The 14,093-nt window shown below is 46.1% G+C and overlaps 1 protein-coding gene across 2 annotated transcripts; it reads right to left on the reverse strand.

Moving 5' to 3' along the window:
• Positions 1–3,773: 3,773 nt before the first annotated feature.
• Positions 3,774–12,459, reverse strand: NPY2R (neuropeptide Y receptor Y2). 2 transcript variants are annotated; one of them, XM_030565618.1, is made up of 3 exons: positions 12,414–12,459; positions 10,169–10,222; positions 3,774–7,544 (listed from the first exon to the last, which is right to left on the reverse strand). In XM_030565618.1, exons 1-3 carry the CDS (start codon positions 12,440–12,442, stop codon positions 6,353–6,355), a joined length of 1,275 nt encoding a protein of 424 aa, XP_030421478.1. In that variant the 5' UTR covers positions 12,443–12,459; the 3' UTR covers positions 3,774–6,352. The 2 variants fall into 2 exon arrangements, with proteins under 2 accessions (XP_030421478.1, XP_030421479.1); XM_030565619.1 differs by lacking the exons at positions 10,169–10,222; positions 12,414–12,459 and adding an exon at positions 11,539–11,588.
• Between the last annotated feature and the right edge of the window lie 1,634 nt (positions 12,460–14,093).

Genomic DNA, 14,093 nt, shown 5'->3' on the forward strand with positions numbered 1-14,093 from the left:
ACCCGCACCGGAGGTACCGGGGGTGGCAGCCGAGTGGGCTCAGTCAGGGCAATAAGGTCCCGAGCCGAGGCGAAGGTCTCCAGTGTGGACGGGACCACTATCTCAACCCCAGATCTCATGGGGGAGCTCGGCGGTACCGGACTCAACGGACCCGCCGGGCCCGGAGTCAACGGTGCTGACGGTGCCGGCGGCGCCACGGCCGATGTCGAGGCCGGGCGCTCTAGCCGGGTCTTCCTGGCCGGAGTATCAGACTTCGACGGCCTTGGCTCTGACTCCAGTGCCGGAGAGGGTCGGTGCCGAGGAGTCTTCTCGGTGCCGGAGCGATCCGGTGCCGGTGCCGATACCACGGCCTGCGAAGCCGTCGGGTCAAGTGCCGCCTCCATTAGGAGAGTTCGGAGCCTTTGATCCCTCTCCTTCTTTGTCCTCGGCTTAAAGGCCTTACAGATGCGGCACTTGTCGGATCTGTGCGATTCCCCGAGGCACTTCAGGCACGCTTCGTGGGGATCGCTGGTAGGCATGGGCTTCTTGCAGGCCGCACACTGCTTGAAGCCCGGCGAAACAGGCATGAGCCTGGCGCCGGGTGCCGGGAAGGGCTAAGCCCCCGGCAAAGAACTACTTAGCAACTATTTAACTTAACTATCTGCTTAACAAACTAATTAACAACTATAATGGAACTAGAGATGAACGATAGATAAACGATAGAGAACTAGGAGAGCTAGGGACGTGGAGGACAGCTATGCCGCGCTCCACAGTTCCAACGACCGACACGGCGGTAAGAAGGAACTGAGGAGCGGGCGGGCCGGCAGGGATATATATTGGGCGCCATGGCGGCGCCACTCCAGGGGGCGACCTGCCGGCCCACTGGAGTTGCTAGGGTAAAAAGTTTCCGACGAACGTGCACGCGCGGCGCGCGCACACACCTAACTGGAATGGATGTGAGCAATCACTCGAAGAAGAATTTGGGGTTATGATAGGACTCGAATCAGCTCATGCAGGTTAGAAAAACCTGGGCCTATGCTGATTCTTAACCTGACATTAAGATTTTTCTAACCAGGGCTCAAACCTGTGGCTCTGACATCCACATTTAAGCATGGAGTCAAGCTAACCAGATTCTCTGGCACCTCAGCCTTTCTGCAGCCCCTCAGCATGCCATTGGACCAAGCTTATATCCCTCTGCTTCCAATATTGGACTTGCTTAACAGCCCTCCCAACCATAACTTCATCAAGGAAATGCTTCCTCTTGGAACGGTCCATGAAGGTATGTTGGGCCAGAGGTGGAATTCTGGCTGTACAGCAGTCAGCAGAGGTGGAGGGGCCTAAAATAGGACAAGAAACAGAGTTATCGTCTAAAGTAGCTCAATGGGGTAGCACAGAATTAATCCTTGTGGAATCTCAAGGACATAAAATGTTACATTTCAAAACTGAACCAATATACCAGGTATATTGTGAAAGGGATGTTTCAGTCTATAGATCAGAGGTCAGCAACCTACCGCACCTTTGGCACACGAGCTGATTTTTCATGGCACACGGGGCGGGCTGAGCTGCTCAGCCGGCCGCCACCCTGGTGTTTCCACCATTGGCTCTTGCCAGCCATGGTCCTGCCGCCAGTCCCACTCAGCCCAGCAGTGGTGGGCTGAGCTGCTCAGCCCACTGCATCTCTGGGGTTCCTGCTGCTGGCCCCTTGCCAGATGGGGTCTCACCCAGCACCCGCTGCTGGCCTGGGGAAAGGAACACCAGGCTGGCAGCGGGCTGAGACCCTAACTGGCAGGAGCCGGTGGTGGAAACGCCAGAGCTTTGGCGGTCAGCCCCCCACTGCTCTGGGGTTCTGGCTGCTGGCCCTTTGCCAGCAGGGGTCCCATCAGCCCCCCTCACCTTGCTTCCAGTTGGAGTTCCAGCACAGGCCCCCTGCCAGACAGGGTCCAGGCTTCTGGCCATACTCTGCCCTACCAGCCACCAGCTGCACTCACCTCAGCTGTGGATCAGGGGTTCCAGCCACTGACCTTCTGCCAGCCTGTTATCAACTTAACTCAGAAGCATGTTTGCAGCTTAAAGTATCTAAATAGGTGCCACCAGACATTGGAAAGCTCAGCAAGGAAAAGCAAGGGCAAGGATCACACTAAACTAATAAGATCTGAATTTTAATTTAATTTTAAATAAAGCTCCTGAAACATTTTGAAAACCTTGTTTACTTTACATATAACTTATAGAGAGCCCTTCTAAAAAATGTTCATATGTATTACTGGCCCTTGAAGCCTTAAATTAGAGTGTATACATGAAGACTCGGCACACCACTGCTGAAAGGTTGCCGACCTCTGCTATAGATGCTCTCCAGATACATCCCATAGGTGTAGTTTGACTGCTATAGTTGGAGGACACGTGCATGCTGAGACCAGTTTCCTTGGCTCACTGGCGCTCTCTCTCCTCACCTGGAGTGGTAGCTGGGCTGCGGGTGCTCAGGGTGGGGGGGATGAGCCAGCTTAATGGGGGAGCCTGTTACTGCTGGCAGCCACTCTGGCACGGCCTGCTATGTCACTCTGCTGGTGCTGCTGTGGCCACTCCCTACTGGAGCTGCTGCAGAGGGCACACCACACGCTGGGCTCCTGCTTCCTATTCCCATATCCTCTTCTCGTCTCCCTGCCCTATCCCACTATTTTCTCCACACCACTCTTCCCCCAACCTCATCCCATCCCCCTTGCTCTGCCCCCCTACCGTGGGCACTCACCATGGTACAGGAAACAGGCAAGCACTAGAACCAAAGAGATGATGTCCAGCTGCCAAGGCAGCGATGCAGAGCACAGAACAGCCGCCCCCTCCGTTCCCTGTGAGCTGAAAGGCATATGTGGTGCAGGGAGCAGGTGCAGCAGGGGAAGGACAAAGCCCTCATCCTCTTCTTCCTCCTCTTCCACTCCCTCCCCCAGAAGGCCCCAGCAGAGCAAACCCTGCAGGGGATCTTGGCCCTCAGTTAGCATAATTTGTGTGTAGTCAGCAGCAGGGTTAGACTTAAGTGAGTCTGAGCCTGGGCTTACACTGAGTGAAGACATGCCATCAGTTCCTACATTCTTTTCCCCAGACCTATACAGCTATGTAATTTTTGTGCAGTTCTACAGCACCACAGAAAATGACATCTGAAAAAGTATGATCAGATTCTTGTGCATAACTGGACCCCCTATTTTAATTGCATATAATGTCATACTATTTTTTTTCAAATTCACACACATAGTTCCTGTTCATTCATATTTTGGCTGAATGATATGGAGACTGCAGTTCTAGGTAAAAGCTGTTTAATTCTCATTAATGCCAATCTCATTTACAATTCTGGTATCCAGTGGTTAGAGCACTATCCTAGCACTTAGGAAACCCGGGTTTAAGTTCCTGCTCTACTGAGACTTCTTGTATGATGCTAGCAAGTCACTCAGGACACGTCTACATGTGCAGCAGCGCAGCTGTACTGAGGCAGCTGCAGCACATCTGGTGAATACACTATACTGAGAGAGTTTGCCCATCAGCATAAGAAAATCACCTCCACGAATGGCAAACGCTGTGTTAGCAGGAGAAGCTCTCCCACTGACATAGGGATATGCACACAAGTGCTTCTGTCAGTTACTTATGTCGCTTGGGGGGGGTGGTGGACTGTTCACACCCAAATAACACAAGATATGCCAACAAAGGCTGTAGTGTAGAAATAGCCTTAGTCCCAGTCCCACTGAATGCAATGGGAGTTACTCAAGTAGGTACTTTTGAGGATCTGGGTCTTAACCTCTCTCTTCCTCAGTTTCCCACCTATAAAATGGAAATAACACTTCACTATTTTACAGCTGTACTGTGAGAATATATATATATTAAAAGATTTGAAAAACTCAGATTTACAGTAATTGGGGCCATAGAAAAGTACCATAGATAGATAATACATCAGTAAATGAAAGATTAGGATGCCCCTTCTGAATTTGACATGAATGAAGCACATGATAAACAAAAATATGTACTTAGTTATGTGTACAGGGTAAAAATTGATCACATTTGGTAGATGCAGTTGGATCTACACAGAGAGACCTGCCAGAATAAATCGCAATAGATATGAGGATTTCAGGATCAATCCCTTACTGTATACTCATCAGTGAGAGCTTTAGATGCACCAGGAAAACAGGATTGGACTGATAGAAGTTGTGCCACGGCGTTCCTATGGGAAGAGAGCATTGTTGGGCAGATTCTTATTGACACTACAGCTGCTTTACACCTCTCTGGTAAGGTAAAGGTGCTTTGAAATGGATGTCAATGTAATTTATACCCAGTTTGAGGCTCCTTCACCGGGTGATGTAAAGCAGCCATAATGTAACTGAAAATCAGGCCTTCAACTGTAATTTTAGCACAACACAGTAACAGTTACTTTAAAACTGTCTATATATAAAGCTTAAGAGATTTGAGTCAGAACATTTATCTAAAGAGTTGTGGGGCTGAAGGCTTTTTGGGGGTAGGATAAACATTTTAATGTGTTTTTCATAAAGAGCTCACACACTTGACTGTAAATGAATTATATTGCTGTCTATAATAATAATAATTATACATCATAGGACTGAAACTTCAGTAATCTCTCCCAGTAATTCTTTGCCTGTAATTTTTTTTTAACAGCGTGGGCTAACTACAAACATTCTGGGCACTGTTATCACTGAGACAAAAATTAATTTGGTGAAGCATGTGTAAAAGTGATGGATACCTTTCCTTACTTGAGTAAATGCCAGTTTAGTCCCTCTCTCCCTCCTTCTCTAATTGTGAAGATATACATCTGAATGATGTCACGGCAGTGTAAGAAACAAAGGCAGGATACTGTATATATAAAGATGAATCTCCCCCCACGATAAAGATCTGTGATGTAATGACATCTCACACTAAAATACTAAATAGATCATATGTAAAAAAAGTTCACAAACAATTTAGAGGACCATGAGAAATAGAAAAATTATGGAATTCGAGTGAAATTTAGCTATGGAAAATCTCTTTGAAAAGTGGAAAGTATCGCAGCTTGTTGGGGTTCCTTCCCCCCCCCCCAAGATAGGCAGCAAAATTAGCTAGGAAAGAATTGGTTGAAATTAGCTTGAACTCTTTAATGAGTTCAATGAGGCTAGACAAAGACACAGAAAAGTTGCACATTGCCATATACAATACAGTAAACAGAGTCAAGTTTTCTACCTGAACCAAAGAAATGTAACTAACTATTACTATAACATGCAGAGTTCACTGGTTAATATACATAAACTGAGCATACTGTTACTAGGTTACACTTCAATCAGATATTTTTAATCTTATAGTGGCTGATAATGGGAAAAGATCCAAGGCAGGATGTGTGTGACATAAAACCACAAACACTGAAAAGCACATTAATATTTAGCAGCCTTTCTAAAGTATCAAATTTTGTCCTACTTTATTATGTAGGAATAAAGCAGGAATAATTCAAAACCTGTAGAGTTAATGGTACTTCAGACACTGGAGCTGTGCCTAGTTGTTCAAACATTAGTGGTTCCCTCAACTTAAGAAGTGCTCACAAAAGACCTGAGTTTGCATTCACTACCTGCTCCAAATTCCCTTTTAAGTGTGCTGGCCTATTTAGCAATCTCTAATGCAAAATGAAAGCTCTATGTATGTTGTGAATAAAGGATCAGGCCCCAAATTTGTGTTTTTCTCCCCAGCATAACTGTGGCTGAGTCATAAGGAATTAGTTATTACTCCACTTGTTTTAGCAGAAACCAGATTACAAATTAGATTGAAACTTTAACTTTCCTGACCTAAATGCTCTAGTAGTAGTAGCAGTTTGATTTTAGGAATTATTCTATGGTAACAATATTTACAGACAAAAATGGTGGTGTATCTTTTTAATGAAACCCTCATTTTGCAGAGTAGTTGCAGTGGGGAAGATATGGAAAGTATGAGCTTCTACACCGATCCTCAGCCTCACTCTTAGAGCATGCTTTAAGCTTCTGAAGTAGTCCCTATTTGCAGCCTACCATGTCCACACTGCCAACTTCCAGTTTTGAGACTCTTGAGGAACAATTTATCTATTCATTCTCTTTAGGGCAAGAATGGCAAACACTTCTCTTGCCTTTATCATTACTGCTGCCTTAGCAAAAGGTTGGGACAGAGACTTCTTGCCATAAATGAAATATCTTTTATATTTCTTTGGAGATGTGTAATTGTATATGGTTGACGGCAACCAACTATCTCTGGAATCATAGAACAGACACTTTAACTTGCTGATTTTCTTCCATCTTATATGATTAAAACTATGTATAAAAATGCATCTGTCAAAACAGATCTTTCTCTGGCCAGAGTGTATTCCTTTTTTCTTCTGTGCCTGACATTCTCAGACATTGGTAGGGGTTCCCGTGCAATGATTCTTTTTTGCTTCCAAGTTCTTCTTGGCTTTGAATGCTCCTGATACCTCAGGGTGAATGGAATCCAGTCGCTGCTCACATTGGAAGGCTGCGAGGAAGGCTGTCCTGTAGTTGTTGTTCATCCAGCCATAGAGAAGTGGGTTAACAAAGGTTGAGCACATGGCAATGACATGAAACACTGTGTAGATTAGCTTGTACTCCTTCAGATCTAACACCTTACTGTCAATGTCACTGACAAGCTGGAAAGTGTGAAAGGGCAGCCAGCTTACAGCAAACACCACAACCACGCACACCAGCATCTTAGTGGTCTTCCGCCGCCGATGGTGGTAGTTGTCATTCCCAGCCCCAGGGCTGATATGATTCTTTAGTTTGGTCCAGATACGGGCATAGGCATAGGAGATGATTACCAGAGGCAAAACGTATTGGATCAGGAGCATAGAGACACTGTAGATGGTGCCATAGTTGAGTTGCCCCTCACCAGGCCACTTCTCAGAGCAGACCACAATCTGGAAATCAGGAATGATCTCAATCAGAGAGTACTCACGGAAGATGGCCAGAGGACTAGCCAGTAGTGCACTGACACCCCAGGCCACTCCAATGACCAGGAAGCTTATTCGCTTGGAGATTTTGCTCTCCAAGTGATAGACAATGCAGCGGTGCCGGTCCAGGGCAATCACAGTCAAGGTAACAGTAGACACGTGCACTGCAAGGCCCTGGGCATAAGGCACCAGGTGGCACAGCACTGGGCCCAGCTTCCATTCTCCCAACAGTGTGTAAACTAAGGTGAAGGGCAAGCACAGCGTATTCACCAGCAGATCAGCTACAGCCAGATTGGCAATGAAAAAGTTAGTCACTGTGCGCATGCTCTTGAACTTAATGACCACATGGATCACCAGGGAGTTGCCCATCACACCCAGCAGGATGATGAAGCAATAGGCAATGATGAGGACTATCTGCACCTCGACCAGGTTGGTACTGTCTTTCAGTTCTGGTTTGGGGTCAGATGCCAGCTCACTGGGTGGTGTGGTGAGGCCTGGCAAGTATAGCCTGGTGTACAGCTCCATTTTCACTTCATTTGTGCTGTTCTTTTCACCCAGTACTCCTATAGGGCCCATGGTTGCAGCTAACTGGACTACTCCAAAATAAACAGTGGAGCTGCCTCTGAAACACAGCAAAAAACACACAGCAAATTGGAGTAAACCAAAGATTGTGTATGCAGACTTCATTTGAAACATACAAAAAAATAAAGTTAAATTACAATAAACTAAGTAGAATTAGCAGTAGGATTTTTTTAGTTAATAAAGTGTGGTTTCAAAAGAAGGTTAGACTTTCAGATGAGTGACAGTATCATCTGAAGTTACAATAACTAAATTAAGACCACAAGAGATATTTGGTTAGGCTGTGGGGCATAAATGCCACTGACTGGGTTCAGCAAGAAGTTTCCCTAAAGTTACATTATTTCCTTCCTCTCAAGCTAGGGGCATTGGCCACTACCAGAGGCGAGATACTGGACTTCAGAAGATGGGCCAATGATCTGTTCCAAGATATACTTGGTACATCCACACTTTCTCACTCATTCATTTGAAGCCCAATCCTTTAATCTTTACTCAGACATAACTGGCATCCCTAGCCTCTGTTTTCCAGAAGCTGGATTGGGTGACAGGGCATGGATCACTTGACAATAACCTGTCTGTTTATTCCCTTTGGGGAACCTGCCATTGGCCACTCTCAGAGGACAGGATACTGGGCTTGATGGACCGTTCTTATGTTCCTGCTGAAAAACTGAGATACAGCTCAAAAGCAGTTTGAAGACAGCAGAGTATATTTACTTGAGCAAAGGAAGGATTTGGACCCTGCTGAGCAACACCTCCTTTGTCATAAACTAATAACCCAAACTATTATTGACTTTTGCACAAAACTGCCATTGATATCAATGGGAATTCTACAGGTGGATCTGTAGATCTGTGGATCAATACAGCCCTATGTAAACACAAACTTTCCTCAAAGTATTTTCAATATTCAAGTTTTTATTCATATATTCTTGGCCAGTAAATACAAACCTGCTGCTCTAAACCATTAGGGCTACTTCCTGACATTTTTCTTTAAGAAAGCCAGTATCACAAGGCAGCTACCAACACCACTTTAACTGCACACCGCAATAAGAAGCAGAATAGCTGAAAAACATTACTAATGTTCTGGATTGTCTATGTAACCCATTAACTTCTAATTTAAACCAAGAAATAAAAAGTATGTAATGTTTCTTTTATTATAGAAGAATACCACTATTTTTCTCAGAGGAAGTTGCCAACCAAGTTTTTGACTACAGTGAAAGAGAACAGCAGGTCACATCCTCCTCCCTTTTGAGGATAATGGAACTTTTGGCACTGATATCAAAATCTTATTGTTGTCTTCCTTGCACCTATTGAGCCAAATTCTACTCAGCTACACCAATGCAACCCTATGATTTTGACAAGCTTGCATGGATATAACTGAGTGCTCTGTATTTAAAGCATTTTAATGTTGGTGCTCTGTATTTGGGGCTCTGTAATTAAAGCATTTTAGGGTTAATTTGTAATTTGCACTATAATACTGTGCAAAGTGAGTAAGGACAAGTAAGGGCCGTAAAGCTAATTCTGCGTGAGCTGCCCAGATCGATGAAAGAACAAGTGGGCACTATGCACCTGCTTACTCCTCCTCCTGGAGTAAGTAGGTAGTGTTGGATGGGAATAAGCAGAGCCTTGGCTCTATTCTGCAATGCACTGGACAGCGTAAGTGAACCAGTGTGGGGGTGTCAGAATTTGCTGCAGGTAGAGGCCAATTGCAAATTATTAATTCTTCCTCCCACTCCCACCCCCTACCTTTTCAGAGTTGGGGGAAGCAGAGAAGGAACTGTGCTTCGTAGGGGATGTCTCTGAGAAACAATGCCTCCTGGGATTACTCCTTCACTCCTGCGATGGTGCAAATTATGCCCTACCCCTCAGTCAGGTCTCTGCCTAAAGTCATAATTTTGCTATTAACGTCTGAGATTTAATATTGCTTTTATTTACATAAGGTTTACTCATGTTTTTTTTTTTTTACTTTACAGGGGGAAAGTGTTTTAACATATAAATGTATGTCTTTGATGGGATTTCTTACACTAGTTGGATTGTCTTTACATTTGCAGTTGTTTCTGGTTATTGGGGTTTGGACACTATATCAGGCATCTACAATTAGTGTTGTCCCCTAACAGGCGACTAGGCCTTCTGTGCTATGGGTGCATCCCATACAATAGCACAAGCAAAATTTGAATGAAGGATCTTGTGGATTAAAAGCAACAGTTTGACTATATGAGCTGAAAAGTAACTTCCTTCAGGCTAAGCTAGTAAGAATTGTGTTATCCTCTACATACTGTGCAACAAAAGAAGGTTTAGGCCCGATCTACATGGCATTATTCAGACAGCAGCTCATTGGGCTTCATCCTACATCTCTTATTTACATGATCAGTCCCTTCAGAGACCCTGCTTCCTGAACAAGGGTGGCAGGGCTAGGTCCCTAATTACCATATTTTTTGTCAATATTGTTGAAAAATACAGGTGATGTTTATATAATCTACAAAGATAATGCTACACAAAACCTCAGAAGTGCCTTTTCCTTCTCACTGTGTCCTGATAACTGAGAATGATCTGTATCTGTTATTACAGTGGAGATTTGATAAGTGTCCAATACTGCTAGACTCCCAAAGATCTCAGAATTATGCATTGGAGAATACAGTACCTCATGTTTACAAACAACAGCAGGAGAATTACCGTTTGATGGGATGCAGGGTTCCAACCCTTTGTATTGTGAGACTTGGGCCAGACCTCGGAGGAAAACATATAAATGATTTGATAGTATCCTTTTCTCAAAATATTTCTCTCTATTCCCCTCCCTTCACCTTCTTTTAAGCAAAAAAGCAATTAGCTTTCATCCTGCCACTCTTTTTCTTTGTTCCTGTACTGTGTGGAGTTTGCTCCTTTTGAAGGTAGTATTTCTTGTTAACACAGCACAGTTGGAAGAGGACGTTTGAAACTCCAGCAGAGAAGAAATAATGTTTGGTTAACAAATGAGATAAATTGGACAAGTTCTACAATATTAACTTGCACAGCTGGTGACAAATCAAGCTCTCCCACAGTACTACAGAATCTACACATTTCTCTGATCTATACTATCTACTGTGTCCCCTCTGCTCTGAATCTGTCTGTTTTTCCCACTGTAAGCTCTTCAGCTGTGATAGTGTGTTGATTTGGCAAACTGTATCTATTGCACAGCATTGTGTGTTGTGATAAATATTTTTTAGAATATCTAATCACTCAGTTCCTTTAGCACTCTGTACGTAACTTTATATGAATGATGGAATGTAGAGGATTTACAGAGAAGTCATGAGAAAAGGAGAATCAAACGGGAATAATACATTACATTTATAAACAATCTAATCTATTATTAATATTATCATGCATTTGTAAAGCACTTGGAATTCGGCTGAGGTGAACTTAGATATAAAAAAATGTTTAATACATGCATCACATTCCCTAATCTTCATTACAAATCCTCTGTGCACTTTTCTAGGGATGCTGCCCCCTTAGTAATTCATGACCGTCTTGTTCCTCCTGATTAACAGGATCTAAAAATTTGTACTGAAGTCCGAGCCATGCACTGCGTATGTATGATTGTGCCTATGGAAGATTAAAGACTAAAAGCCAGAGGTCCCTAGTGTGTATTTTTCTACAGTTGGTGAGGTGACATTAAAAGACTGGCGCTGAGCTTGTCACTTTCGCCTGCCCATTTTCAGTCACCCAGCATCTGAAGTTAAAGGCTTTGTTGAGGGGGGCAAGGGCTGCTTACCCCGCCTGGCGATGGGCGCTGAGGAGTAGCCAGCGTCAAGCAAGAACCTCCTTGATCCTTTGCCAGCCTCTACTGCTGGTTTGGGAAACCGGGGCTCAAACCAGGTCGCCTTGGCCGCTGCTTTCCTGGTGCTGAGCAGCCCGTGCCCGAAGAGGGAAGGAAGGGGGCGAATCCGCCCTGCCACGGCCAAGTCCGGAGAACAAAAGGCTCAATGGGGGGAGGCGGTGACGGGCAGGAATCTCCTACCAGCTGTAGCTCTAGCGCGGCTCTGTCCCCCGGCCCCCTCCAGACTTACCGAGCCAGCTGCGCGCGGCGCCTCTCTCCGCCGAGCCGCGCCCGGGCAGCGATGCGCCGCTTTGGCGGGAGGCGAGCGGGCTAGCTCAAAGTTTGGCGCCGCCGCACAGCGCCCGCATCTCCGGACTCCGGCTGCTCTGCTGCCAGTGGGGACTCGGGGCGGGGCGGGAGAGCGGCTCACCTGGCAGCGCCGCGGGTGCCCCGCGCAGCGTGCCTGCAGCCAGCCCACCTCGGGCGGCCTCCCGCGCGCGGGGAGGGGGCGGCTCCGCCCCAGCTCGCTCCGGGTCACGGGTTGTGGGGGCTGCGGGGATGCCGGAGCCGGTGTAACGTCAGTTTGAGCAACCCTCCCGTTTTGCAACTAGCTTCAGTTTCTGTCACATAAGAAAACCAGCTGTGCTCCTGCTCAGGAATTGCTGCCGCCTGGTCCATGGGGTTGCAAATCGGGAGGGATGGAGTTTGTGGTCGAAAACACTCAGGATCTGCTTCCTCAGGGGCGGGGCGCTGCGTAACAGCTGGAATCCGTTGGATTTGGGACTGAAGCAAGCTCCCCAATCTACCCCACTGGGGGCACCTGCCTGGCCAGCGATGCTGTGTAGCGGGGCTCGCTACACCCTAGAAACTAGGGCCAGTCATATCCCATGCTGCAAACACTCAGCTCCAGCGGGTGAGCCCTGGCAGAGCGTGTCACTCCCCGCAGAGGCGCTGGAACAGTTTGTACAGTGGCGGTGTGGAGAGCCACTGACCCACACTGTAAACCCTGGCTATAAGGCAACCACTTCAAGCCACTGGGTGCTGCTGCACCCCTAGTTCCAACACCGATGCACGCCCCTCCCCCCAAGCAATCTTACCTCTAAAATAAATGTGGCTTCTCCTCACCTGCCAACAAAAGCCAGTCCTAGCTCCATGTGGGCACTTTCGTGGCACTTTGCAGCCTGGAAGGGAAAAAAGAGCAAGTCAGGCCTCAGATCCCCAAAGGCACTAGGAGTTAAGCACCTACATACCTTTGAGGAGTTGGGCCCAGGTGCTGGATGTAGGGTTTTGTAGGGCTGTTGCCTCAGAATTCATTGGCATCTGGAGTATGAGCAGCTAACCCTATTCTCTGTCCAGGGCCTGGGAACTGGGACCAAAAATCAGTTGGGGGGAGGAGAATTCAGATAGCCCAAGTGCCCCTTTGTCTCTTCTGAGGCAAGGGCGGCTCCAGGCACCAGCACACCAAGCACGTGCCTGGGGCGTGAAGCCACAGGGGGCACTCTGCCAGTCGCCGTGAGGGCAGCAGGCAGGTTGCCTTCGGTGGCATGCCTGCGGAGGGTCCGCTAGTACCGTGGCTTCGGAGGACTTCCCGCAGGCTGCCGCCAAATTTGTGGGACCGGGAACCTTCTGCAGTAAGCCGCCGAAGGCAGCCTGCCTGCCGTGCTTGGGGCAGCAAAATACCTAGAGCTGCCCCTGCTCTGAGGATCCGTCTCTGGTGGTTGGGAGGAGCGGGGGAGAGCCTGAAGGGAGGCCAGGACTGCCTCTCCTGGCAGTAGTACTTTGTTTACTCAGGAAACAAATGTTTTAGGATTTTTCTTGGCTGGGAATAAAAGCTGCATTATAAGAAATTATTAGCTAATGTGCTAAATAACCCATTCTGACAGTCTAGTATAGACAACACAGAGTATGCATTTAACATGTGCTAGCTGGTCAAGTCAAAGCCTGGAGTTGTACAACATGCTGGAAAATGCACTAGCTAACACCTTCAACTAACAGACCTTTAAATCCCAGTCAAAACTAACCCTTAGGGCAACTTCGAGCTCCCTAGCTGGGCTCACTGATCCAACCTCCTTCTCTACCCCACCACTCTCCTCAATGAAGTGAGGAGGGTACTATTCAATGGGAACAATAAATATGTGTAGCATGTCATCAGATTTAGTCAAAATGCAGCCAACATTGAGGGCAGGTGAAATATTAAACTGGATTTAATGGTCTTAATCATTTACCTTTTTCAAGCTAATCAAATATGAGAAACAGTTATGAAACACAGGCCATGTAATTTAAATTAGCTTGTTCATTATTGATTGTTTTAGAATTAAAAGACATAGTAGTGTGTGTATAATAGGTGTATAATGAGCATACTGCTAACTGTTGCTCCCACATTGGCTTGATGATTTTCTCATCAACCAATGCAGATTTTCTCTTACACTGTTCTACTTTTAGTAGGAAATGCATATGCTTTCAGGCACAACTGAAAATATATGTGGCAAAATTTCCCTATAAATAACAGGAAATATTATGGTCTGTTAGGGAGCTGCCTCAAAACCCAAGCACTGATAGCAGAGAGAGTCAGTAGTCTGGACCTGTTGCAGAACATATAATATCTACTGAGTCTCTGCCTATAAAACAGTCCTGAACAACTTTCTTTGTGAGTCCCTGACTTATAGCCCATAAAACACCAGTGGTCCATTCTCACGGTATAGATCACAATGGAACATGGATTGTCATATATGAAATAATGAGCTACTTGACATCTCAAGGCATCATATTTAAGACAAAGAATGAGATGTAGCTATGGATATGTTA

The sequence above is a fragment of the Gopherus evgoodei genome, chromosome 5 (assembly GCF_007399415.2).
Source record: "Gopherus evgoodei ecotype Sinaloan lineage chromosome 5, rGopEvg1_v1.p, whole genome shotgun sequence".
Taxonomy (NCBI): domain Eukaryota; kingdom Metazoa; phylum Chordata; order Testudines; family Testudinidae; genus Gopherus; species Gopherus evgoodei.

Coding starts and splice junctions, on each gene's coding strand:
- NPY2R (XM_030565618.1), bottom strand. CDS start 12,442: ATGGAGCTAGGACTGGCTTTTGTTGGCAG. Junction 10,223..12,413: donor GGACTGGCTTTTGTTGGCAG/GTGAGGAGAAGC, acceptor TTTTCCTCCGAG/GTCTGGCCCAAGTCTCACAA. Junction 7,545..10,168: donor ACCCTGCATCCCATCAAACG/GTAATTCTCCTG, acceptor GCTGTGTTTCAG/AGGCAGCTCCACTGTTTATT.